General features: G+C 52.3%; 14 protein-coding genes across 14 annotated transcripts; 8 read left to right on the forward strand and 6 right to left on the reverse strand.

Moving 5' to 3' along the window:
- Nucleotides 1–459: 459 nt before the first annotated feature.
- On the forward strand, nucleotides 460–1,076 carry SNOG_13340 (hypothetical protein; the record flags this gene model as incomplete). The annotated part of the gene is made up of 2 exons (XM_001803497.1): nucleotides 460–518; nucleotides 617–1,076. 2 exons carry the CDS (start codon nucleotides 460–462, stop codon nucleotides 1,074–1,076), a joined length of 519 nt encoding a protein of 172 aa, XP_001803549.1.
- Nucleotides 1,077–1,527: 451 nt separating this feature from the next.
- On the forward strand, nucleotides 1,528–1,751 carry SNOG_13341 (hypothetical protein; the record flags this gene model as incomplete). Its single annotated transcript, XM_001803498.1, has 2 exons — nucleotides 1,528–1,634; nucleotides 1,691–1,751. The coding sequence occupies 2 exons, from the start codon at nucleotides 1,528–1,530 to the stop codon at nucleotides 1,749–1,751; spliced, it is 168 nt and encodes a 55-aa protein (XP_001803550.1).
- A 588-nt stretch (nucleotides 1,752–2,339) lies between these two features.
- Nucleotides 2,340–6,670, reverse strand: SNOG_13342 (hypothetical protein; the record flags this gene model as incomplete). Its single annotated transcript, XM_001803499.1, has 3 exons — nucleotides 2,340–3,175; nucleotides 3,303–5,525; nucleotides 5,734–6,670. 3 exons carry the CDS (start codon nucleotides 6,668–6,670, stop codon nucleotides 2,340–2,342), a joined length of 3,996 nt encoding a protein of 1,331 aa, XP_001803551.1.
- A 1,100-nt stretch (nucleotides 6,671–7,770) lies between these two features.
- Nucleotides 7,771–9,264, forward strand: SNOG_13343 (hypothetical protein; the record flags this gene model as incomplete). The annotated part of the gene is made up of 3 exons (XM_001803500.1): nucleotides 7,771–7,999; nucleotides 8,049–8,177; nucleotides 8,226–9,264. 3 exons carry the CDS (start codon nucleotides 7,771–7,773, stop codon nucleotides 8,771–8,773), a joined length of 906 nt encoding a protein of 301 aa, XP_001803552.1. The 3' UTR covers nucleotides 8,774–9,264.
- Nucleotides 9,265–11,087: 1,823 nt separating this feature from the next.
- SNOG_13344 (hypothetical protein) lies at nucleotides 11,088–11,693 on the forward strand (the record flags this gene model as incomplete). Its single annotated transcript, XM_001803501.1, has 2 exons — nucleotides 11,088–11,394; nucleotides 11,434–11,693. The coding sequence occupies 2 exons, from the start codon at nucleotides 11,088–11,090 to the stop codon at nucleotides 11,691–11,693; spliced, it is 567 nt and encodes a 188-aa protein (XP_001803553.1).
- Nucleotides 11,694–12,186: 493 nt separating this feature from the next.
- Nucleotides 12,187–14,734, reverse strand: SNOG_13345 (hypothetical protein; the record flags this gene model as incomplete). Its single annotated transcript, XM_001803502.1, has 2 exons — nucleotides 12,187–12,699; nucleotides 12,731–14,734. 2 exons carry the CDS (start codon nucleotides 14,732–14,734, stop codon nucleotides 12,187–12,189), a joined length of 2,517 nt encoding a protein of 838 aa, XP_001803554.1.
- Nucleotides 14,735–15,270: 536 nt separating this feature from the next.
- SNOG_13346 (hypothetical protein) lies at nucleotides 15,271–15,732 on the forward strand (the record flags this gene model as incomplete). The annotated part of the gene is made up of 3 exons (XM_001803503.1): nucleotides 15,271–15,432; nucleotides 15,479–15,542; nucleotides 15,596–15,732. 3 exons carry the CDS (start codon nucleotides 15,271–15,273, stop codon nucleotides 15,730–15,732), a joined length of 363 nt encoding a protein of 120 aa, XP_001803555.1.
- Nucleotides 15,733–16,081: 349 nt separating this feature from the next.
- Nucleotides 16,082–16,349, forward strand: SNOG_13347 (hypothetical protein; the record flags this gene model as incomplete). The annotated part of the gene is made up of 2 exons (XM_001803504.1): nucleotides 16,082–16,150; nucleotides 16,260–16,349. 2 exons carry the CDS (start codon nucleotides 16,082–16,084, stop codon nucleotides 16,347–16,349), a joined length of 159 nt encoding a protein of 52 aa, XP_001803556.1.
- Nucleotides 16,350–16,447: 98 nt separating this feature from the next.
- On the forward strand, nucleotides 16,448–16,993 carry SNOG_13348 (hypothetical protein; the record flags this gene model as incomplete). Its single annotated transcript, XM_001803505.1, has 1 exon — nucleotides 16,448–16,993. One exon carries the CDS (start codon nucleotides 16,448–16,450, stop codon nucleotides 16,991–16,993), a length of 546 nt encoding a protein of 181 aa, XP_001803557.1.
- Nucleotides 16,994–17,481: 488 nt separating this feature from the next.
- On the reverse strand, nucleotides 17,482–18,135 carry SNOG_13349 (hypothetical protein; the record flags this gene model as incomplete). Its single annotated transcript, XM_001803506.1, has 1 exon — nucleotides 17,482–18,135. One exon carries the CDS (start codon nucleotides 18,133–18,135, stop codon nucleotides 17,482–17,484), a length of 654 nt encoding a protein of 217 aa, XP_001803558.1.
- A 521-nt stretch (nucleotides 18,136–18,656) lies between these two features.
- Nucleotides 18,657–19,418, reverse strand: SNOG_13350 (hypothetical protein; the record flags this gene model as incomplete). Its single annotated transcript, XM_001803507.1, has 1 exon — nucleotides 18,657–19,418. The coding sequence occupies one exon, from the start codon at nucleotides 19,416–19,418 to the stop codon at nucleotides 18,657–18,659; it is 762 nt and encodes a 253-aa protein (XP_001803559.1).
- A 1,370-nt stretch (nucleotides 19,419–20,788) lies between these two features.
- Nucleotides 20,789–22,230, reverse strand: SNOG_13351 (hypothetical protein; the record flags this gene model as incomplete). Its single annotated transcript, XM_001803508.1, has 3 exons — nucleotides 20,789–21,567; nucleotides 21,619–21,920; nucleotides 21,968–22,230. The coding sequence occupies 3 exons, from the start codon at nucleotides 22,228–22,230 to the stop codon at nucleotides 20,789–20,791; spliced, it is 1,344 nt and encodes a 447-aa protein (XP_001803560.1).
- A 189-nt stretch (nucleotides 22,231–22,419) lies between these two features.
- SNOG_13352 (hypothetical protein) lies at nucleotides 22,420–22,768 on the forward strand (the record flags this gene model as incomplete). Its single annotated transcript, XM_001803509.1, has 2 exons — nucleotides 22,420–22,472; nucleotides 22,675–22,768. The coding sequence occupies 2 exons, from the start codon at nucleotides 22,420–22,422 to the stop codon at nucleotides 22,766–22,768; spliced, it is 147 nt and encodes a 48-aa protein (XP_001803561.1).
- Nucleotides 22,769–22,927: 159 nt separating this feature from the next.
- On the reverse strand, nucleotides 22,928–24,398 carry SNOG_13353 (hypothetical protein; the record flags this gene model as incomplete). Its single annotated transcript, XM_001803510.1, has 3 exons — nucleotides 22,928–23,679; nucleotides 23,731–24,026; nucleotides 24,073–24,398. The coding sequence occupies 3 exons, from the start codon at nucleotides 24,396–24,398 to the stop codon at nucleotides 22,928–22,930; spliced, it is 1,374 nt and encodes a 457-aa protein (XP_001803562.1).
- Nucleotides 24,399–24,910: the final 512 nt, after the last annotated feature.

Raw genomic sequence — 24,910 nt, forward strand, 5'->3', positions numbered from 1 at the left:
AATTTTGCGCTCTACAGCCGCTGTGGGGCTTACAGGGGAGAATATAGGTGCCAGGGCTTCTGGAGGCCCCTCACTTACGTCTCTCGTACATAGGTAGTGTCTCCGCACTCTTGCGCGGTCAGCCGCCAACAGTCTTCCACTATCAATACTTCTATACTAGGAGCCTCTGAATTGAGCGCTCAAAGCTTTTTCAACAACTCCTTGAATTTCTCCACTTGCCCGCAAGTCTCGCGCCACTAGCTATCGTTGAGCCATAGCATTTGTCCTTCAGCAACCAAGACGGCAGCCAACATATCTGCCAAGAATCTTCTCAAACTTCGCGATGCCTTCAAACTCGGGCCTTTTCGACGAAACCTTGGACGAAAGGTGATTTTTTTTTAACATCATGCAGGTATGCCTTTTTCAGTTCGGGGCAAGATGGTGCCCTTTCCGAACCTGCTGGGACCGATGGCGTCACACATGCTTGCGCTTACGAGGGACCCTATCAATTATCGACCAACGACCAGCGACCACGGCAGGTATGGTATGAAGGACCATCTATCTGGAATGCAACCTCTGTGAACGAACCCTCGGCGTCCTTAGCGACACCTGCATGTTTTCAGACACGTCCTGACAGCCTGGGGACCTCTCCATCTGCTTCCGAGGCCTGGAACTTCGACCGCTCCGCATTCAATGTCAACAGCTACCCACTCTGGGATCAGCATCTTGGAGATGAATCTTGGATGAAAATTCCGGATGGACAGGGCAGCGTGCCTCTGCTGACCAGCGGCACCTTCTTCCCACCAGCTCTGCCTGAGTTGCACTTCGACTTCAGCCTCGCCAGTGCACAGCCGCAACTGGACCCTACACCGCCAACAATCCCCGGTGTTGGTACTACATCTACCCCTGCACAGCGCATCACCTGCTCCTTCGCCGGATGTGGAAGGTCCTTCGTCCGCGCCGGAGACTGTCGCCGCCACATGCTCAAGCATGGCCCGCCCAAGTTCAAATGCGCTGTCATCGAATGCGACATGACATTCCACCGCGCCGACAAGCTACGCGCTCACATGAAGCAGGGCCACAAGATCAGGTTGTAGGTCAGACATGGGTCTGCATACACCTATGTGGCAGGCGAAGGGCGTAAGCGACGAGGCTGAAAGTACACAAGACGCAGTTGGGCGTTTTCTCTTCTCCAAATCTTTTCATTTCGTCTTTGATTGGCTTCCTTGGCATGCTTTGCCGCACATTCACTAAGCATCTGCTCTTCACTGGCGTTTGCGTGCTTTTGGTATATAGTACAAACCCCCCAAAAATATGAACACAGTCTTTACCGAAAGCCGATTTGTCCCGCTATTCTTGCATTTCATGAGACCAGTAGTTAAGCGAGCTTTTTTTCGGCACTGTCAACGCTGTGCAGGAAGCTCTAGCCCGGCCGCTGAACCCGGCAGTCTAATCTCTACAACCGCGTCTACTAGTTCATCAGTCGTGTAACCGAAACCATAAAGGGCGACTACATACCCCCTGATAGGATGAGTTCGCCCCTCCAACATGTCGTTCCATTGGTCGAATTCGCCCTTCATGCAGAGTCTCAACCTCCATGCAATATTCAGCACACTTAACGTCGTACAACCAGGCAAGCCCGACTCGCAGCTAGAGTGGCCAGCAATGCAGCATTGCCAGAAAGAAAGGGCGAAGCTTGCACATATGATAGGACGACTACGCCCTCTGTATTATTGATACTGATTGGTCGAGAGCGCCCTCTACAAACCTAAAAAGATCCTGTCTGTTATGAAGACAGGAGGGTCAATTCATGTGGTAGGCGTAAAATTAAAATTTACCTTGAGTGTGAAGACTATGGGGGTGTTGGCGACACCGCACAATTCCGCTCTTTTACAAGTCTTGGCAGGTGAAACGGTGAAACCAGCAGAAAATACAACCACGGCGATCTGATTATTCAGAAGACCATCAAATCTTCGCCCACCGAATATATTGTAATCAACCTGCACAAGATTTGTGGCCCGAAAGGTAAAGTCCGGCGCCCACCTGATCGCGCCAACGTTTGTTGGATTGATTGATGAGAGAGAGCTAGGGGGAGTTAGATACATAGTGTGAGAGAGACTTTGGTAGAGGTGTGGAACGTAATTGAGAATCTCGATGATGTTGATGCGGCTTGGGGCTTGCAGGTAGTGAGGGAGATATGCTGTAGGAACTTGGGAAGGAAAAAGATCATGATCGTTCGTAGACTGCCACCAAATGCACCTCAACTATGTCTTAAACATGCTTCACACACCAACCCACCAAATACCTTCAAACAAGAACAATCTTTGCAAAACCAACAACCCTACACACTCTCAAAATGCTCAAAGCACAGGCATGAACACCTCTGCCAACCACCCCCTAACCTTCCCCATAGCATCCATCTCATCCTCCCACACCTCCGCCACAAACTCCGTAAAAATCCTGCCTACATTCGCCTCCGTACCCTCTCCCACCAACGCCTCCAAATCACCGTCAACGTCCATCCACCTCCCCACCAAATCGCCATCGATAGCCTTGAACCGCGGTCCCGCCATGCCGCGCTCTTTCACCCTCGGATCAACGTCCAGCGCGCGGATCTTATCTTCTTGATTCCCATCTGCGCCGTGCATGAGTACGTCTGAGAGACTGCCGGTGACGTGGTTCATTGGGTCGCGCTTGTCTTTCTCCTCGATGAGGTTTTGCAGGAAGCGCAGCAAGTGGCGAGCGGGTTGCGAGAGGATGGAGAAGGTGTAGATTGTGCCGTCGGAACAGGCACCGATGATGTCGTTGTTGAGCACGCCGATGGTTGGTGCTGCGGGACGGCGCCAGGGCGGGCGGATGTCGCCTTGTTGTATGCGGACAACGGTGCGCGGAAGGCATGCTTCGAAGAGGGTTGGGGTGGCGAACTTGTGGGTTTTGGTGGTAGTACGGTGCAGGCCGGTGACGGAGGAACTTTTCTTGTCATTGACGAGGACGATGGTGTCTTGGCCCGAGAGGTTGGGTATGTCGACGACGAGATGGGTTGAGCAGTTGCGCTCGCGGCTGTCGCTGAAGAGTCGCTTAAATTCGGGTTTGCCGTTGCTTTCGTCTATTATGTAGCATAGGTGCGAATGCTGTAGCGTCGAGACGTGAACGTACTTGTCGCGGATGGTGATGTGGATGGCTGCTGATGGCAGATCTATTGCTGTACACTTTTCTGAATCTGCGGAGAGTCAGCGAACTACATATGAAAAGCACAAGTACAATGGCTTACACTCCAGTATCGCAATCGAATGAGTCTAGGGTTAAATTTTTGCCAATCGCGCTGACGATCTGGGTGTTGCTATACGCGGCTGTGCAATACACGGGATAGCCGAAGCTGGAGTATTTCTTCAACTCTAATTTCGCGGCTGGTTCATTCTTGCCAACGTTGAAGACTAGGCGCCTTCCGGTCTCTTTACCAGCGCTACCCGGAATTCCAGTCCCGACAATGATGAAATTAAACTTTCTGTTGCCGGGGTCGACGAAGAGCCATTCAGCGATTGAGTAGACTCGTTCGCCGTGCTTTAGTTTATACTGAGCTGCGACCAATTTGTTCGCATATTCATGCTGGTCTTCTTGCTTGATCTCTGCCTCCTCCACTGCCTTGTGGTCGTGTACGTCGAGCAGCTTGATGGCTGAATGCAGGACTCTGTATCCGTTCGGGGGAGCTTCGCCCTCCTTAGCCTCCATAGTGGTTACTACCATTTTGCGCGTCGGCTTCAAGTAGGTGACATTTGTAGGTCTAGCGCCGGTAAGGAGCTTCCGTGGCACGGGTCCACTATCGTCTCGCGATAAAGGCGAGGCATCTTGAGCTGTCCATCGAATGTCTGTGTCGAGCTGTGAGCAGTGGAACTCATCACCTGCTACGACAAACATAAAGCCACCCAGGTTTCGACCTGTGGTCTTGTTGTCATTGGAGAAAGGTAGCTGATACAATGCTGTCACAGCAGACTGCTGGTATCCTGGCCTAAAACGGCTTGTAAACCATAAGGAGTCGACGTCCAGCATGGAAGGGTTGCTGGCTGAGCAGCGTACGCGACATAAGTCCGGACCGCATGACACAAAGGCTGTAGAGGTATCCGTGGCGCTCGCGGTAATCTTGGCGGAAGTGGTGCCCATCTTCACTACATGCCAACTGAGATGCGTTGCATCTGTAGGCGTCAGTCTTGGCATCGCAACCAACTCGTAGGACTTACTGCTCTTGGTTTTTGGCAGGCGCGAGCTAAGGAGATATCCATTGCGTGTTGCGCAAACCAATGTCTGCTGCTCTTTTGTGGAAAGCAAGGATGCGCTTTCCAGTATCATGCGAATTTCGTCGTTCTCAGCGCTCTTGAGGGAGTCATTGAGCATCGCATGAAGGTCACCGTTCTCGTCTACCTTCAAGAAGTATATGGTCGACCCAAACGTCCCAACAAGGACGCACATAGTGCCATCAACCTCAAAAAGTTCTATGCATGTTGGGTCATGGTCCAACAAAAATCTGCTGTGCTGCGATGCAGTCTTCACAAAAATCCCATCTGATGATATACACAGCACCTCCAAGTATGTTCTTCCGGATTCACGGAAGGTGATTGCGACGAAAGGAAATCCAGGCCTGCAAGCAGCAAGTAAGATCGAGCTGGTGCAGGAGAATAAATCGCTCTTCTGTAGACTGGGCCGATGCAGCACCCGTACTTCGTCTCGGGTAATCTGTATTGCGAGTTTCTCTGTCCAAGGACAAGCTGTAATGGTTTCCATATCTCTCATGACTCCATCCTCAGTAGGCTCGTCATCGTTGGGTATCTGATCCACTTTCCATGCGCCGTCCTCCCATGCTCCGGAGAAATCTCCGCGGATCTCGCTCTGTGTTCGAACAATGCGGATCAAGAGGGTTTCCGGAGGCATTGTGATGATCAATAATGCATAGTGCTGCCTGGCCACTCTTCCATCGATATCCAATGTCTGGCTGCCGTGATCGACGACCCAGATACCGGTACAGCCAGTCATACCACTGAACGAGTGGTCAATGAGTGAACGAACACCCCGTCGCAGCTCAGATATCTCACCATGTGGGCTGGACCCATTGGCTACAAAGATAGAGTAGCGATCACGCCCTTGAGGCATTGGGCCTCCAGAGGGACTCGCCACCGAAAGGTCCGTCAACGGCGTCCAGTTCGATATCGAATCAACATAAGAGAGCTCGTTGGATACGGGATATGAGGCATACGAGTATTCAGCTGGCCAAGATCCTAGTTTGCAGAGGCGTCCATCGTTGCCAGCGCCTCCTGCTATCAGGACATCAGGATATAGCTGAGAGTATTCCGAATTGTCGACACTCAAACAGGCAAAGGCAGTGTCGATACGATGAGGCCAGTCACCAGCTTCCACGGTGTCCACGCCGGTCGGACCTCTTTCAAGGTACATGATTCTTCCATCTTCGCGCGCTACGTAGAAAGCTTCTTTCGGGAAGTCTGGATTGCGAGGCGTCTTGTCCCACTCCACCCAGCGCGGCCGGCGTTTGCTATCGCCTGGAAGTAGAGAAGGAATTATTTCTGGGGCAATGGGAATTTCGAGACGTCGAGGGACACCGGATAGTACATCTTTGTATAATGTTACATGCGTATCAAATACTAGAATGAAGTCTGATGTACGACTGAGGGGTATCAGTAGTGACGGGTTATGATCATCTACTAAGATCAGCTTGAGCAAAGTCGAGAATGGAGCATGCCCACCTACGATAGTCCACAGCAACCCGCTCAGTCCGAACTGCAGCAGTACTAAGATCTTGTCTACAGTCCCAGTCAAAGCATGTCATCTTCGTCTTGCCCTGTAATGCGATAACGAACAAGAGCACAACGTGGAACTCATCCTGTGCGAGTCCCGACGACAAGAATTCCATATGCATAACCCGACCTTCGATCGGCATGATACGCTCGTCTTCGATGGGCGTAGTATCCATGCCGTTGCGCAGTTCCTTGCGCCACTTTTGCATAGACTTCGTCTTGTATAGTATGAAGCGCCCCTCCTGCGCAGCTACTGCCGTGGCTCGCTGCTTGGGATCTATCGCTAGAAAAGTGCCAAAACGATCGAATTGTGAAGCTCCCGCGGGAAGCCTGACAGCCCTTTGGCTAAAAGTGACTGCACCCTTTCGAGTATGGCGAGCCCACAGGAACATAAGAGTCCTATTTGTAAGGGCAAGTACGAGGACCTCAGGTGGAAGAACACATTCTTCCTCTCCTGTTGTAGATCTTCTCCCTTGGTGCCACGGGCGCTGCTTGGGCAGAGGACTGGCCACGCTGACTGGGATCTCACGAGGGTCACCAAACACTCTGGCTGCGAGGATGCGGCCCTTGAAGTCAGACTTGGTTGCGACATGGCGTAAACGTCCGTAGTCATGAATCTCTTTCAGCTGAAGAGCATCTTCTCCAATCAACACGATGTCGTTGAGGTCTTTGCTTCGAACGTTGGCGGGTCGGACAGATTTGAAAAGCGGGCTTGCGAACACAGTCCTCGAGAGGATACCGAGCTCTGGTACCTGATTCCTGGGCTTAGCGGTTGACTTTGGCATGTCGCCGTCAGACTCTCGGGCTTGTGCCATGAATTGATATGCATCGACTGGCCTTGACACCCATTCGTTATTGACCAGGACAGAGGTTTGAACTTGGTGATTCATCTTGAGGCAAGAGCTCAGAAGCGGTGGCGCTCACAAGCGAACGCGAGACGAAGTGAGATGACGCTAGGCCAACAGTAGGTTGCCAAAGTGTGCAGAGGCACACTGCCACTGGCTTAGACCAGCTTCGGGAGAAACGGGCATGTACTGTAAGAGAAGAGATGTAACATGTTGGTGCCTGGTCGAGCAGGCGTAGCTTGTCAGACGGAAGCGGAACTTGGCGGGGCGAAAAAAACCAGGCACGCTGTGAGGGGCAGTTGACGCGACTAGATAGTGTGCACAACAGCCGGCACAAGGGATGGATTGGATAATGTTTTGATGCCTAGGAGAGTGTGAACGAATGAAGGGTACAGCTGCCAGGGTGCCCTGACAAAAAGATGCAAGAGACGGCTGTAGTGGGTCACAGCAATACAGCGAGCAATTTAGAGGCCTCAGGCTATGAGAAAATGTGGTGACAGATGAGTGAATGATGCCTGATTCGACGGCGAAGACGATCTGAAGTGGAGGCTCAGATCTTGCAGCGCCGATGGCACGATCTCAGATTGTAGCGCGTCCGTTGGCCCCGCTGGCTGGGTCTGTGGCCGGGGCAAGATCTGGTGGGGTCCTCACGAGCAGACTGCTCTCGTTGGTTGTCGATATGCTTGGTGTTGTGCATGTAATGAAGGCGAGCGAGAAAGCGGTTTAGCTTTGCGCCTCGGAACGGCCCAAATTGCAACGTTACGAACCCGCAGGCCGATTGACTCGATCTGGCAGCGATGCAGATTCGAGGATCGCACTAAGAAGCTGTCCCATGTATTGCTGTCCGGGGATGGCTCAGATGCGGATGCGGATGTGGATGAGCAAGATTGGGGAGGGGCAGACAGCGGGACCTTCACTGTCGAGACGTGCCAAGCCTCCTCGGGTGCGACGGGGAAGAAGTCGCGAGTCCCTTGCGTGAATCCTGGCGCGCGCCCGGGCACACGCGCGCACGTCATGTCTCAGCAAACACGTATTTTTCCGTCTGTTTCGCGACGACACAACGTGAGGCACGAGCGCCCAAGAACCTGACTTGATCTGTGAAGCAGCTCTTTACTAGCACGCGGACTCGAGATGCGGGTATTATTATGGCCTCAAGCAACACCTCCCGCTCCGCGTCTCGCTCAGTATCTCGTTCAGTGAGCTCCAACAGCCTGCCACCACGGCGCACATCACCCGTTGTCGAGCTCTCGCCGGCCGAGAAGGAGAAAGAGGCGCTGATCGCGGGTGCATGTCGGGACCGCGATCTGTCCACCCTGGTCCATCTGGCCACGACCAGCTCTGGTCTCATCAGCGATAGTCTACGTCGCACAGCCTGTATGCCGATCCCACAGCACAACGACGACGCCGCCGCTGACCATTTCAGGGCCTCTGCTACTTGGGTGCTCTGAGCAGGACTCGAACAGGACGCCATGGGAAAAGCTGCCACCCCACAAAGACGAGCATCAGGTTAGCCTGGATGTCAACCGTGCCTTTGTGTACTACCCAAAAAATGGTACTTTGATGGACTTCCGCACACGGCCAAGCCGCTGACAGATTCCAGAGTCAGAAAAGCAGCTGGAACGTAGGAAGGAAGAGCTTTCCGATGTAATAATCCATGTGCTCCGCCGCCACCCTACGCTGTGCTACTTCCAGGGCTATCACGACATCGTCCAGGTCTTCCTGCTCGTCCTCGGTGTGCAGGATGCACCCGCTGCAGTAGCCCGTCTGAGTCTGCTCCGTATCCGCGACTTCATGCTATCCACGCTCGACCCCGCCATATCCCAGCTCGAACTGCTCCGACCCATCTTTCGCGCCGCCGATCCTGAGCTGTTCAATCATCTGCCTAAGAGTCAGCCATCGTTCGCCCTGGCCGGCACCATCACCAACTGTTTGCCCACAACATACAGGACTACAAGGACATTACGAGGCTGTTCGACTTCTTCTTGGCGCACGATGCTGTTATGCCCATATACCTCTTCGCGGCTGTGGTGCTCTCGAGACGAGAAGAGCTGCTTGAGATTGATCAGGAAGACGAGGATATCCTCTATGTCATGCTCGGGAAGCTGCCTCAGCCGTTTGACGTCGAGTTCCACCTCGCACGAACGCTAGAGCTATACGAGAGACTTCCGCCCGCGTCGCTAGGAAGTTGGGAGTGGTGGCGGATATCATCGTCGAGCGCTCTCAAGACCTCCGCCGATGTCTCCGACTTGCATCGTCTCACCCTGGAAGATGGCGAGCGACTATTCCTGCAACAGGAAAAGGACGTCAGGAGACAGCAAGCCCTCAGGCGGGTCGGCCAAAATGCACTATACATCAGACGACGCCTCTGGTTCTACCGCAGGTACGGATATGTTGGACTAGCCGTCATCGTCGGAGCATACGCCTTGTGGCTGGGTCGAAGAGCCGGCTCCGGCGCTGCACGGTACCCTCTGTTTGGACCACTAGGTAATCTCGTAAAACGACTCATGGGTCTGCCCGCTTAGACGATAACGAATCAGACGATTAAAAGTACTTCATTTACTAGAAATATAGGGTGGCGTCAGGAGTTGGACTGACGTTGACATTCATCCCTCGACAAAAACGGTGCATCCATGATTTTGAGAACTGTACAGCTTCCTATGTATTGCAGAGCAATTTGCGCGTGATAGATTCCCTGTCACAATTCGCTGCTTTTCGGTTTGTAATTTACGCCAGACATCCAACGGATTGGGCCATGTGCTTCGTCGTGCCTTCCTCGCTGAGTGCTGTCTCACACCTCCAGTCATGATGGCTGAGCCATCATGCAACAACGCACCTCATACTTCGCTTGACCAGCATTGAGCGCAGCGCTGCAATCTCATGCCACATTTATCTACCGCCTCTGCGCATGCTCAAAAAAGTCGGAGAGTGTTTAGTTTGGCCACAACACCAGTCGCGTCGGAAATGTTGCGGCGCCGGATGGGCTGTGAAGCCTCTCGGATTCGTTTTGCGAGGCTGCATGCACTGTCTGCTAGTCTCGCTAAAGTATGAACCAAGACGCGACTGCTATTTTCGCGTGATGGCTGCCTAACCATCTTGTCATTACAATACCTTCGCACCTTCGGACCTCTGGATCGAACTTCGCGACCCTGGCAAGATGGAGGCCCAGCAATCGACATACACCTATACCCCACTTGACGATACTCGGCGTGAAATTCGCGTACTTCACATACGTCCAAAGTCCTCTTCTCCTTCGCAAACCGCGAAGCTGACGAGTGGGGAAGACACCGACACTATTGACTGCTTCTTCAGCCGTACTACACTCGAAGACCCTTCAGATTTCGAGGCTCTATCTTACGTCTGGGGGGATGCCAGCAAAAAGAAAACCCATCCGCCTACAAGGTCACGATTTTCCAGTGACAGAGAACCTGCATCAAGCGCTAGTCCATCTACGCAAGGACTACGATGAGCGTATCTGCTGGATTGATGCTCTGTGTATCAATCAAGGGGATCTTGAGGAACGTGCATCCCAGGTTTCTCAAATGGAATATATTTATCGCCTAGCAAAAGAAGTCATCGTATTCCTTGGCCCTTATTGGAAGGGGCAAGAAATCGCACTCCGATTCATGTTTGCGATAGCGAGCGATAAAGATTTGCATTACAGTCCACTACAAGAACCACACTTTACCTCCAATGGAGGTCTCGATGCCAGCTCTGAGCTTCTGTGCTCCTATCTTGCACGCTTCTTCGCGTTGCCGTGGTGGACGAGGGCATGGTAAGTGATGTCAAGTGTGCGAACTGCACGTGAGAAATGTTCTGATTTCATCTACCGACATTTAGGACCGTGCAAGAGGGTTTGCTCGCTCAGCAAGTCACCTTCATGTCTGGAATCCAGGAAATACCAGCTCCCCTTATCGGGGACTACCTCAAGAATATCAATCCGCACTTTAGATGCTGCCTGAAGGGTGCGAAGCTCCACTGGCGTGACGAAGCAACGCAACTCACTGTATGGGAGAGCCAAACAAGCGCCAGTGCGCTCTTCTTCTCTGCTGGGGCCGAGCTCGAGGATGATCTCCTCTACAGAGTCACCAGGTTCAGGTTTCGCGGCTGCTGGGATGTTCGAGACAATATATACAGCGTGCTTGGTCTTGCCAGCCCAGCATATCGAGAACGCATTAAGGTGTCGTATACTACACCAACAGCAGAAGTTTTCCAAAACATGGCTATAGCTTCGATTGAGGTCACAGAGTCTCTTGACGTACTCAGCCATGTATGCGGCCCAGGGCATCCATTGCTGTCAACCAGGTTGCCGTCTTGTGTGCCCGACTGGACGTCAAATGTGGGCATTATGCAGCGTGAGCCACTTATACAACGTCTGAAGATGCTGCACTACAAACCCTTCAAAGCAAGTAGGAAAAGCAAAGCACACATAACGATCACGAATGGCACGGCTATAACTGTCGCCATGGGCATTGACAAGGTAGCAAAAGTCGCTGATCAGTCAGATCAAGCGGCAACGTGGCCAGATACAGTCCCCAAACTCCGAAAACTCGGCAAGATCGACGGAGACGTTGCAACGCCATATGCATCCCGCGACAATGCGTTCTGGAAGACTCTTGGTGGCGGAATTCATCCGGGCGGACTCGGAAACCGAAAAACTGAACCGTTCTATCGCTTTGAAGACAAGGACGAGCATATGTACCGTGAGTGGTTTCCATGGGATCCTTTGAACATGACAGAAGGTTCTGAGATCTTCGGCCATGCTGTCATGTGTGCGTCAGCGTGCCGGCGTTTTATCCTGACTGAAAAAGGGTACATCGGGTGGGGCCCTGAAGACTGTAAAGCAGGTGACGAAGTGGTACTTATGCCTGGCGGAAGGGTGCCCTACATCGTACGAACATTCAGGAGCAATTTGACCGACCCGAATGCACGTTTGTGCAAGTTTTTGGGCGATGCCTATGTTCATGGTGTGATGGATGGTGAAGCTTGGCTCGATCCTGACGCGCTTCACCCTATTGTCTTCATGCCGCGCAAAGTTGGCGCAGAGGATGAGGATAGTGAGGATGAATAGGACAAAGGGTATGAGGAAGAAGACGAGGCGAGTGGCGAAGAAGAACAAGCGGAGAAGTATGAGTGTGAGTGAAACGGAAGCCGTGTTTATTCAAGGCTACGGAACGGTGAGATCTAAACCCTTGCTATGCCAGCACGCTATCAAATCTTATAGTAACCTGTCCTGATTATCTTCCGATGACCGTTTCCACATAGACGGATTCGAATCGTTCACTAAATTCAAGAAAATCCCTGGAATCGAACATCTTGAACACCGTGCGTCTACTTCGACCCACGAACCAAAGTGCTCAAGTCCACCTGAGGCTTGACACCATAGGGCAACCTAAAGTTGCAGCGATCGCACGTACTGCACTAGCACATTCATTAGCCATCATTCCACCTGCGACACAGGTGTACACTTACTTCTTTCTCCGTACACATATTCCGCCGACACTCCTCGACCTTTTCAGGCTTCTTCCAGTTATCCTACTCAAATATTAGTGACTACAATCTTATCAACCAAACACACTTCGGGAACTTACACCAATACAGTACAGATAATATAGACCCTCGCAAGCAGACTTGCACGCGCCGTCATTGTCGTCAAACAACGGCCAGCCTGCACAAGTCAATGGCGAAGTGGCGTCAGGCCGACAGTACCCCTCGCGGAAGCACTGGAAAGCTTCGTCCCAGTTACCGCTGTCGTTGCACGTGAATAGGAACCGACGGTCTTTGTCGCAAGCCCGGTCGCCCGAATTGCATTCAGAGCGCTTGGCCTTGGGTGGATCCATCTCGCCGCTTTCGCAGTGAGCTTGACCTGGGCCGTCGACCATGCAGTCTCCTGGTGTAAGGCACTTCTTGCTGAAATGCCACTTCTTGTCCGCGCGGCAGAGAAGCAGGCTGTAGCGGTCGGAGTCGCAGTTGAAATGGCCAGGACGACAAGGCTCGGTGGGCCAGTCGCTACGAGCCGAGAGTGAAGCAGAGCGCACGTACGGTGGGAGGCCGGGCTTCTTGTAGGCATTCAGCAGCTTCGGTGCCGTCGTTGTCAGCCCAGCAGACGGTCATCTCGGGGCAGATCTCCTTGTCGGTCCAGGTGCCATTGGTACATGACTGGGTGCGGACGGGAGTGTCGTACATGCAACGCTCGAGACCGAGACGATCACACGACTCGGTCTTGGGGCGCGCATTCATGGCTTGCGGTGGGAGGCCGGGACTCGGGACGCATTCGGCGGTCTCATCACCATCGTTATCAGCCCAGCAGATGGTGTTAGCAGGGCAGATCTTCTTATCGGTCCACGTGCCGTTCGTGCATGACTGGGTTCTAATGGGAGTGTCGTACATGCAGCGCTCGAGGCCAGGACGATCACAGGACTCGGAGCGCGTCTTGTTGACCTGCGGTGGAATTTCAGGCATCGGTGCGCATTCAGCAGTCTCGTCTCCATCGTTGTCAGCCCAGCAGATTGTATCCTCAGGGCAAACCTCTTTGTCGACCCAAGTGCCATTAGTACACGACTGCGTACGAACAGGCGCATCGTACATGCAACGCTCAAGCCCAGGCCGATCGCAGGCCTCGAGCTCGGAGCGCTCGACCACAGGCGCAGCATCGGTAGTCGAAGAGTTGTTGCTGTCGCCGACCACAGTGTAGTACTCTTCCCTGTTCATGCAGTAAGGCCTGCACATCTTGCGGCCACAGTTCTCAATACAGACGTTATCCTTGCCACAGCTCGAACCCGCGCTCCAAAACTCCCCATCACAAGTTTGAATCATGTTCTCGTTGCAGCGGGCCTGTGTGTTTTGGCATCGCTCGTCGTCCATGGGAGGGGCAGGCGAGGATTCCTTGGGGGGAGTAGGCGTAGGAAGAGTAGGCGTGGAAGTAGTAGACGAGGACTCCTTGGGAGGGCCAGGAGCTGGGTCCGCGGGAGGAGTTGGGTAGGGATTGCTGGGAACGTACGATGGCAAGCACCCAAAAAACTGTTCTTTGACTATGCACATCTCGCTCTCCAGGCATGACTTCACTTTCTTCCAGTATCCGGTGGGCCAGTGGCCGGTGTTGTCGCACTTCTCGAGGATGTTGTTGTTGCAGCGGTACGCGTTGATCTTAGGACACTTCTCGCCATTGGTATCCTTGGGGGGAGTGGGAGAGGGCTCTACGGGAAGAGTAGGCGAGGATTCCTTGGGAGGGGCGGGCGAAGGCTCCGCGGGAGGTGCAGGATATGGGTTGCTGGGAACGTATGAAGGCACGCACGTGCCTTTTATGTACTGGTTGCTGACCATGCACGTCTCGCTTTTCAGGCATGACTTGACTTCCTTCCACTGATGGATGGGCCAGTGGCCAGTGTTGCCGCAGTTCTCTAGCACATTGTTGTTGCAGCGGTACGCGTTGAGCTCGGAACACTTCTCGCCATCAGTGTCCTTTGGAGGGCCGGGAGAGGGCTCGCTAGGAGAAACAGGCGATGGCGGAAGGCACTGGCCGCCGTCGAAGAACTTGCTGTTGATCTTGCAGGTCTCGCCCTCCTTACATTGCTTGACTGTCTTCCAGTTCCCATCGTCGCCACAGGTCTCGAGACTGTTCTTGCCGTTGGAGCACCGATGAATACCAACCTCGAAGCACTCAGTATGGACGAGCTTGTGGTCGTCTTCAATGGGATAACAACCTCCATGGTCCGTGGCAGTCTTCTCCGCAGAGCACAGAGCAGTCTTGGTGCAGTTCTTGATCGTGCCCCACTGTCCATTATCGGCACACTCCTGCAGGTTGTTGTTGGTGTCGCAGCGGCGCTCGTCGATGACTGAGCAATGCTTCGCGCTGTTGCTGACGTTGGCGTCGGGCAAGCAGCCACCACGGCCCGCGGTGACAGAGTATTGTGCAGAGCAGCGTGCTACCATGCTGCACTTCGCAATGTCCTGCCAAATTCCGTCGGCGGCGCACTTCTGGAAAGTGTTACCGGAGCATTGGTAGGCGTCTACGGAGCAGGTGGAATTGGTAGGCGGCGGAGGTGTGCTGTACTGAGCGAGCGCGAGCGGCAAGATGGCCTCGAGGAACGGCACATACTTGGAGATGCGCATGATTGCGGTTTACTTGATATTGAGTGGCCTGGCAGTCCAAGAAGAGAGGAGGTGGGAGTAAGAGTTTAGGGTTGGGGGAAAGGATATTGAAGTAGGTGGGAGGAAACAAACAGAATACATAAGCTCGGGGCGCGCTCCACAGCAAACGGACTACGCGATTGTTAAGTTTGGGGAAGATGAGATGGAACCTGTTGGCACGTCCGCTTGTCGGTCACGCACAATGGTGATTTTTACGAAAAGACACAACCAGTTGCCAAGGACTGGACAGTGTTCGAGCCAGTTGAATCAGTCGGACTGGAACTGCGACCACGCCGCGGACTCGAGCATGCCCATAGGGTGAGAGCAGACCCAGCTGGATCATTGTTTTAATCCACTTCCAGTATGCACTTCCCGGGGCTCTTGTTGTACTAAGAAAAAAGACTCGACCGCTCGACAAACCTGAGGCCTCGCTCGTAGAACTACCGCGACTCTTATCCAATCTGATTCAACTCCAAGATCCCACTTGCGCCACAACGAGACTTAACCCACTGTTCACGATGCGCCTCCTCGGCTTTTTTTCACTCTTGCTACCAGTGGCATGCGCATATTCGACCTTTCCTGTCATCTCCGAAGTCCACTTGACTACGCTCATATGGATATACGAAGACCACAACCTTTGCGAGGACGGATGCAACATCGCGTACAAGTACTTCAAAGGCGTAGGTATGTCAAAATTGGGTATAGTGCTAATGCTAATTCGCCTAGCAAATGGGAGAGGTAGCTTGGTTCTACAAGGAGGTTCCGGGAGGCTCGATGCTGGAAGCGCTCTGTAAGGAGAGCAAATGTTCTGGGTGCGGGTACTGTCGACAAAAGGATATCAAGCGGGAAATCCGTCAGGAATAGGCATTGCGGAGACGTGGAAGAAGTGTCCACAAGCAAATCCTGACGATGACGACAGACCCGTGCATCTTGGAAATGCTCGTGCCACACATCCGTACAGAACACCGGTTCAAGCATAAGAGATTCGCCGCCCGTTCAAGATGTCACTACACCGATCTTGATATACCTCCTAGATTAATACCATCGAATCTGGGGCAAATACAACGATGATTTAGATTCGAGCTTATTGTCGCCCCTGTGGCAAACGATCATATACAACTAGCCGCACCAACATTTCTCCATCGCCCTCACACCGATTGTCATCAATCCCTGTCGCGTCCTCGGATCGGAAGCATCGACGATGGATCAGCTGTTGCAAATAATAAAAGCGGTATGGCGCCCCCGCACAATTGGACCCTGATGCATTGCGACGTCACTGCCAAGGATGCCATCATACCTTTAGCGAGATAGTATAGAAGGGGAGGAACAATGTCACGCTTAACCACACCTGCATTATTCGGTCCTTTGAGTTTCGGATCTGACCCTGTATCTTTCCTGGTAAGTCTTAATGGGTGGGTGTGGTCCAGTACGGCAGGGAGTAGCGCCGTGGTGTATTACTTGTCGCTACCTTACAAGGAAATGGTCGCTGGGACTAATGATGTGATAGGAAAGTGTTACTCGTAAAGAGACAATAAAACAAGAAATCGGACCTAGTTCCAATTCTCCGATCGTGTGTTCACCACACCTCAGTGCCTAATCTTCACGATCACCAAACGTATGTTGCCAAGCTTTCCCTACACTACTTCTACGACTTAGATATCATCAGCTAACCTCAGCTAAGACAAAATAACAACAATGGCCGATAAATCAAGCCTCCTTCCGCCCAGCGAGGGCGACTTCGGCATCGCTACTCCATCTGGTCTCACCCCAGGAACGCGCTCAGAAGCCGAAGAAGCATTCGCCCTCAACGCCACCGCGCAAACCGACTCTGCCGCGCCCGACCCTTCCCTCACCGAAGCCCAAATCGCATACCGCCGCCCCGGAATCCCACGCGCCAGCTCATACAACTACGAGAATGCCCTGCGCCGCACCCAACAGTCCTCCGTATCCTCGGATATGTCGGCTGATACCATCACCGACGGCTCAAACGAGGGCATCCAGTTCCCTCAGCCGGGTCAGGGTGTTGTGCCGTTGAACTACGGAAGTCCGGTTGGTGTGTCGTCCAAGGACGATTCAGTCAAGAAGACGAGGTCAAGGGGTCTGAGTCTGGGGGCGTTGGCGAGGCAGCAGAGTTGGAACGAGGAGGACTACAAGCATGTGTATAGTGCGAAGCTGGCAGAGGAGACGAAGATCGATGGTGGGTACGGAAGCGGCACGGATAATAAGGCCCAGGGTCCTTAGGCATGGGTGGTGTGCTAAATGAAAGTTTGATGGCGTTTTGGCGTATGGATGGCTGCCCACGCGGAGATGGCCTGGGCACTCACGGCCATGCGAATGAGTTCGAAAAATAAATATAGTCGTCAGACTTACGAAAGAAAACAGCTTGAATACAGTCGGATTGTATTTGTGTCCCTCATCCTAATCATTCCTCCCCCTTAACCAGCGCCAGAAACCCCTCCTTCGCACTCCCTCTAGGCGCCCTCAACCTCACCACCTCCTCACTCGTCGGCACCACATCCGTCCTACACAACCCCGCCCACGCCGGCTCACACGTGCACATAATACTCTCAATGACATTCTCCGGATACCCCTTCTCCCCCAACCCCTTGATCATACTCGTATCCCTCCACACCACCTCTTCAACCTTCGTCCCCGCCGCCTCCTCCACCCACTCCAACACGTCCTTCCCCGAGACATTCTCCGGCCCGCGGATCACGTATCTCTTCCCATTATAGCTCTTCAACATCTCGAAGTGCGAGTAAATTCCCAGCGTTAGCGCCAACATCCCCCGCATCCAAAATCGCAACACTATCATCCTCACCCAGAATAATCCCCAATTTTCCCTGCACCCCCGTGTTCTTGTATTCGCGCACCCACGCCGCCGGCCCGCCCAAATACGGCCCGACAAACACGTTCGGCTGCAGCGACGTCCACGCCATGTTTTTAAAGTCTGCATCCGCGAGCATCGTCTCGAGCGCCCAGTGCGCGCGCGCGTAGTACACTTTGCTCGCGGCGCTGACGACTTCCGGGCGTCGTGCTGATGCGCACGAACGTACTGCACCGAGGCGTGCAGCAGCGCCACGAGCAGGCCTGGATTCGTCGCTGAAGTGGCTGGGCAGGTTGTGCGAGGCGATGAAGGCGCGGGTGACGTGTTGGGATGTAAGCCAGGAGGTGGTTATGGTGGTCCAGTCTTTTTCTATGACTTCGACCGAAGGCAGGTTGGAGAGGGCGGTGGAGGTGGGGGTTTTGGTGGAGCGGGTGAGGGCGAGGATGCGGTGGTTTGAAAGGGGATGCGCGGGGGAGTTGAGGAGGGTGGAGAGGGTGTGGACGGTGTTGACGCCTGTGTTGCCAGTTGCGCCGACGATGAGAATTGTGGGTGTCATTTCAGTGAGTCAATGGTTGTTTGACGTGTTGGTGACTTGCTTGGTGTGGTGGAAAGCTGGTGTTGTGGGTGATTATGCATGGGCGTCAAATGTCTTTTATATCTCTCCACAGACACGACGAATTCCATCTCTTGCTCCAACATCTTGAATTTGTTGACTTCTTAGCTTTGCTCTTTTCACTCCGCAGCCTAACGACCTCCGTGGTGTTTCTATGGAGGCCATGACGTTGTGCCTGGGCGAGAACGGTGACCGTCCTGCGTTAGCCTCATAATGCTCCAGCGGAGTGAACTTTGGCTCCAGAACTTTTAGCCGACTAGTGACGACAAGCTCCTATGCGGGTTTGTTTGGTGCGCGGAGTGAGACTGTTAGCGTACGCTTCCATTGTTCCGTTAGTGCAGTTCCTCAATTCAGCTAGACTCGCACGAAATGCGGATGAACAGGTATGTTGTGCAGCGGTGCGATCCGCCCCTAGTCTCATCCTACATATAATGCAATTTATATCTTGTCTTCTAAATATTTACCTAAGCATCGTTGTCCACGGCCAAAGCGCCGAAGCTGTCAGCCAAGTCGTCTTCGATGACAATCTCTTCTCCTCCCTTGCTCTTGAGTGTCGACAACTTCCAGACCAGGCTCCCAATTTCATGTGTCCATTCTAAATTTTCCAGTGTCCATTTCATAACCTCATCTCTCTTTTTCTCAACCAACGATGACAGCTCGTCATGCTGATCTACATCCATCAGAACCTTCTCGTAGTACGTCAACAAGAGCAGCATTACATCCCGGATTTCGCGCGACTCAGCTTGCAGATCAGCAATTTCTGCTTTGGAGACGTCGCAGTCCTGATCGATCATTGCGCGTACTTTCTTGAAGAACAGCTCTGACGAATTGTTTTTGAACTTGCACTTGCGCTCATAAGCAGGTTTGAATACTTCGAAGTCGTGCACGCGAGGCATTTCTGGTAGCCACATTCGATGTTGAAAGTTGAACACATGATCACCACTAACGACATTCATCTTGGCCTTCTCATGGAAGAACTGTCCGTCATACGGCATGACTTGCGTGACTCGAGGCAGAGAAATCGAGCCACATGCAAGCCATTCGTCATCCTGGCCCTGGTGGAAAATGCCAAAATGGCAGCGAATCTCTGCCATCGACAACCAGACATCAGGCAGGTGTTTCTCGAAGTCGGCTTTTTTGATGGTCGTCATGTCGGCCGAGAATTTGGTGAGGTCGATCCAGATTGGGACGTCGCCGCACCGAGGCCTGGAGTGGCTTCGCGGCATATTGGGTGAAGCACGATAGGTCGCGGGAGATAGATCGGCTGTGCTTATTTTGGCAATCGCAACGCGTTCCTGTTTAAAGCGCCCTTGCTTGTAGAATTGTCCCTGCGCACGATATTCTGCAGAACCTGAACGTAATGTAAGTTAGGGAGCTTTCGTCGAGGGAGGAGTTTGGCATTACCCCGGAAGTCGAAAGCAGAGACGAAGCTTGAATGGATGCAACATCTCCACACCAAATGCTCTGATACCCGCTTCTCAGTAAGGTCTTTCTCGAAGCCGAACTTTTCGCGTGCCTGGAAAGCATTTTCCTTGCTGACCTGACCCTTGACATGTTTGAAGTAGCGAGACGGTGCCTCGATATGTTCATTGGCATTAGATACGACGTAGCAACTAGGGGTGTATGAGCCTTCGTAGAACGTGCGCCATAAGAAGGGTGGCAGCTCGCGCCTGTCCCCGTGTTGGTAGGTTTCGTGATTTGGCAGGATGCTGTTACGATTAGCAATGGAACAACACTCATTTGTTGCTACCATACATTGACATGTTGTGAAACTACGAGAAATGAGATCTCATGATAAGGTGAGTGTAAGTGTCGTGGTCTTGCAAGGCTGAGTCCAAGCTGCTGCCTGTTATATGTCATTTAACGCCGCAATCTTAGTAAGTAGTTTGCTGACTAGCCGTTTGGCACATGCTCCTTGACAGAGACACAACCTCAACTTCAGATGCATGTGAATCACATTTTTTGAGACTGGGCCAGAATTTACACGCGAAAATGATATTGAAGTGGTGATATACACGGTAAGAACGCAGGATAGAACCGTCCAGGGGGTGAAATGCTTTGTTAAGGTTGTCGCAAACCTCGAAAGTGACTAAAAAGTTCTCAGATCATCCACCAAGAATGCGGTGGAAGGAAAAGCAGACTCGTAGACTTCCAGCTGGAGAGAAAAGTCAAAGAGCATGCAATGGACTACGCAAAGAAGACAAAATGTGCAAACCAAGGCGCAAGGAAAATCGTAATGCAGAGATTACCTCATCGGAAAGAGAAAGCCTTGTCGATGTGCCATGTGTGTCTTAAGGAAGCATGAGCTTTTGACGCATGTCGCAGAGCGATATTGTATTCCGAGAATGTTCTCCTTGAGATGCACTAAAGATGTAGGCAGAGATGAATCCGGTAGATGAGAAGATATTGGAAGGTACCTTTGGCCGAACAATCTGATTGTTGGAAGATGGCGTAGATAAAAGATGCCGTGTTCGAAAATAGCCGCCTGACCTTGAACCGTAGAGCGGAGGAAACAAAGCACCATGTAAGTCCTCGGTGACCGTTCTTCGTGCTAAAAATCATGACTACAGCACACGAGTGAAGTAGGTTCCAATGCCTAGGATGCGGCGGCTGTCATGAAGCCGATGGGCTCAGGTGTGATGTCGGCGATGGTGACAATCTTGCTGAACTCGAGTACGGGCTCGCGCTGCAGGCGGATGTGCTGGGCTCGCTTCGAGCGCGGTTGCGAAGCATCTCGGATGCCTACATGCTCCAATTCTTGGCCAGCAACTTCATCTTCGTCATCGTTGTTAACGGAATGCCTACGCTTGTCTCCAACGATCTCCAATCGGAAAGGACGCCAGTCCGTGATGTCTGGGTTGTGACGCCACCTGGACATGTCCCAATCGAAGAGGTACTTTTCGATGCTCATGAGGCTCTCGACCATGTCACAAGACTTTTCGAGATGTAATGTCTCGCCGTCGAATGGAAAGACGCCATCAATGCATGACTTCGGGACAGGACCACAGCAAAGCCACTCATCGTCATGCTCTGCGCCTACGCCATTTTGCATGTCGAAAGGGCCTTTCATGGCCATCTCAGATCCTCGAACCCACATATCCGTACCTGAGTCTTCGAGTTGCTGAAACGAAATGGGTGAACCATCAGCGGGTCTCGCTTCTGGTCGAACCCAGACTGGGAGCCGTACACGGCGAGTCTTGATGGACCGATCAGTCGCGAGCAGATTGTTTCCCACGTAGTCTATACCCCGAGTTCTCAACTGGCCTCGGACAGTGGCTGGAATGAGATTGGAAATACTGGCTTTTCCGACAGCAACGCGACGAATACCCTTTCGACTCTTGGTGTAACTCTTCTTAGCTTCGCCCTCTGCGGCCTCTGGATGCAGTCAGTCACAATTCCAGAATAGATACACATAATGTTACTCACCTATGGTTTCCCAAAAGGAAACGAAGGGTGAGGGGTCGAGCGCTTTGTTGCCTTTGTACTGTCGCCGTATGCGTTCCGGAGTCAGGTCCTGCAGCGGATCGTAATCTCCGTGATTCTTGAACGCCATATCATCCTCGAGTTTGAGGTGTGGGACGTCAGCATGTAAAAGGTGACAGTCCTCGCTGACGAAGGCACTGAGAGTAGCGGACTTCTCATGGAAAGAGCGAAAAACATGCTGTGGCGGTCGCTTGCTCTGATCCTGCGCACGCATGCGCTCCTCAGGTCGGAGGAAGGTGCTAATGCTACGTTAACATGTGGACTCGGTGAGTGAATTGCCGGAAAATCATACATCTCTAGATGTCCAAAGAGCTCCGATTTGGTTAATGGCTTTTTTCCTTTGTGCTTGACCTCTTGTTGAGAACGACCTGCAGGGCCAGACTCGGCTTGAAGCTCGGTCACTGGGTCATTCTCTGGAGTTGGAGCACGACTAGAACCGCCGGAACTGGGGGTTGGATGATGCGGTCTGGGGTCGGTCACGTCAGACGCGGGTGTTGCTGTGTCCCTGGACCTGACTGTCTCAGGTGAGATGCCATCGCGCATTGGTGTATCCATTGAGGCTAGGCTGGCTGAGTGCTGTCTTTACTGGGATAGATGAAGACTAGATGCAGAAGAAATGATCAAAATGAGGTCTTGAAGTGAAGAGGAGAAGTATGAGGAGGAGGTGGTGGTGGTGTAAGAAAGATGGAGACCCAGGTCAGGGCAGACTTTATATAGACACTGGTTCTAGGATCAGCAGTAGCAATGGCGCCTTTACCTGCGGTAATGAAGGGTGAGAGCGTCGGACCTGACGGAATGTGAGAAGACGCTAGCCTGCGTCCACGGAAGGTAAAGGTACAGGCCACCAGGCAGCGGCATAATTAATGTCCGCTCTGCATATACGCGGGTCTAATAGTCTCTAGGAGCGCACTGTTAAGCAAGTTTTTGAAGAAAGCTGAATATATTCAGTGCAGTAAGATATTTTGTCTAGTTATGTAAAAGATGTTCAATCCATCCTAGCTACCGCTTCACCGTTCTCGTTCGAAGAAGGCGGAGAGAAATTTTGCCGGGGGCTGGTGAGCTTGAAGATCCGATGATCAAGCCGAAAGAATAAGATAGCCATCTTAGAAATGAAAAGAAGAGTGCCCATGAGAAAGAAAGAATGAAAAGGCTGTCAGAAAGGAGAGAAGAAAAGAAAATGTACCTCCAGAAATCCTGTGCCAGTCGGAATGTTCTGCTGATGGCGAGTGCATCTCATGTCGATGCTGTTAACTCAATGAGCCATGATCACACTCTGTCGACGGGTTGAGAAGTTCATGTAGGGGCGGACAAGTGTGAGCTCAATCAGCTTCATGCGCTTCACTGGCTGTTCTTCACCTTCATGGGAAAGTCCGTCTGCTTTGCGCTTGAGTGCCTCGCGCGCTTGATGGGCTTCCATATCACGGAATTCGGCGATGGCGGTCAGAGCGGCGTCCAGAACCCATCTCTTCTCGTTCCAGCTCCAGATCCAGGGCTCAGTGCTATCGAGGCTTCGGATGATCTTGGTGGTTTGCCGCTTATGGAGAACCTTGCCGTCGAAAGGCACGATGTCCATGATCAGAGACTTGGCGATGGGACCGCAGGACAGCCATTCATAGTCATGGCCCTTCGCGCAAATATAGTCACGGGTGGTACAGATCCTGCTCTTCGGACCATTTGAAAGGTTGGATCGTCGAAGCTCAGTGATCGAGATCCACATGTCAACTCCCAACTCCTCGAATTGTTCGACTGTGAGGTCCGAGCGATCTGCGGGCTTTCTGGAGTCACGAATCCAGACTGGGATGTCGACGTCGAAGTAGTGGTCTGAACTCTTCACCACATCTGGTATGGATCTTCCCATCTTGGTGGTGATTGTCACGATAGTCTTGCACCTCGCTGACACAGTCGCTGCCACTAGACCAACGTTGTTGATCGTGCTAATGAAGACACGCTGCCCGATACGCTTGCTCTCGTCATAATGAAATCTCGCGCGACGGAGCGCAGCATCTAGTAATGTTAGACACTACTTCTCAAACGTGGTGGAGTTTAGGCACATACCAAGACTGTCGAAGGTAGAGATGTAAGAACTTGGATCCTCTTTCTTGTTCCAGATGAGTTGACGCTCTATGCGCTCTCGGTTGAGGTCCTTCATCAAATCCCACACGCAGATTGCCTGAAAAGCATTATGAGCCTCGAGTCTGAGATCCTTCCTGTCGCGGTGTTTCGCGTGTGTAGCCTTCGATGTGTTGGAACTCAGAGTGATCGAAGTCTCGTAAGAGGTGCGTCGGAAGTCCGGAGGAACTATCTCGGACTTCCTGGTCTGTCGGTCTTGCTCTGGGGCGTTGTTGAAGGTACTGTATCAGTTTAGTCTTGCTTTGATGAATACGACACAATACACACATCTTGACAATCCCAATCAAGTTAGACGTCATGACTTCTTCTTGGTTTTCTTTAAGCCACAAGCGTTCTCCGACAATACCCTTGATGGTGTATTGCGTCTCCGAAGCTGGCTTCTTAGGGGTCTTTGGTTTTGTCCGCTTCCTGGACCTTCGCTTACTGACAGACTGAGCTGGAGATGGAGAGCCTAGCGATGGCGTGGGATCTGGGATCTGAGGATCTGACGAAGGACCGCTCTCTGTGTGTGGAGAATCCAGAGACGCTGGAGATGGAGGTGCTTCGCCTGGAGAACCTGGCGACAAAGGTACACCTGACGAAGACGAGTCCATGATGTCGTCTAGACTGAAAGCCGAGAAGAGGTTGTCGGAGTCAAGGCGCTGTGCTAAGTAGCTGACTGAAGAGTCGAAGGGAGTAAGTTATGTAGAAGAAGAGTGTGGTGTAGGAAGAAGAATCGACGTTATCGAGTAGGGTGCTATATACTAACACACCCAAGGGCGAGCGGCAGGACAGGTGAGAGAGATTTCTCATCTTTCGCGAGTAAATCTGAATACCTGTTGAGCTTCAAATATCGTAAGACGGCAATGTGCTTTGCAAGGTGAAGGCAGTTGAGCATTGAGACATGTGCCATGGTAAGATGAGTGATAAAGCGGACATATCTAAAGCTGATAGAATGGAACGAAGAGACATCCTATGGTCATACATAGCAAGATGAACGATGTTGCGCGTGAACGGGAAAGTGAGCAAGAGCTGATGTGGTTTGACGTGCGTATCGACATGGTTTCGTTAGTGACTGTGAGTATCAGGGATTAGAAAGTTATTGAGGTTCGAGGAGGTGATCCAT

Source organism: Parastagonospora nodorum (genome assembly GCF_000146915.1).
Source record: "Parastagonospora nodorum SN15 chromosome Unknown scaffold_26, whole genome shotgun sequence".
Taxonomy (NCBI): Eukaryota; Fungi; Ascomycota; class Dothideomycetes; order Pleosporales; family Phaeosphaeriaceae; genus Parastagonospora; species Parastagonospora nodorum.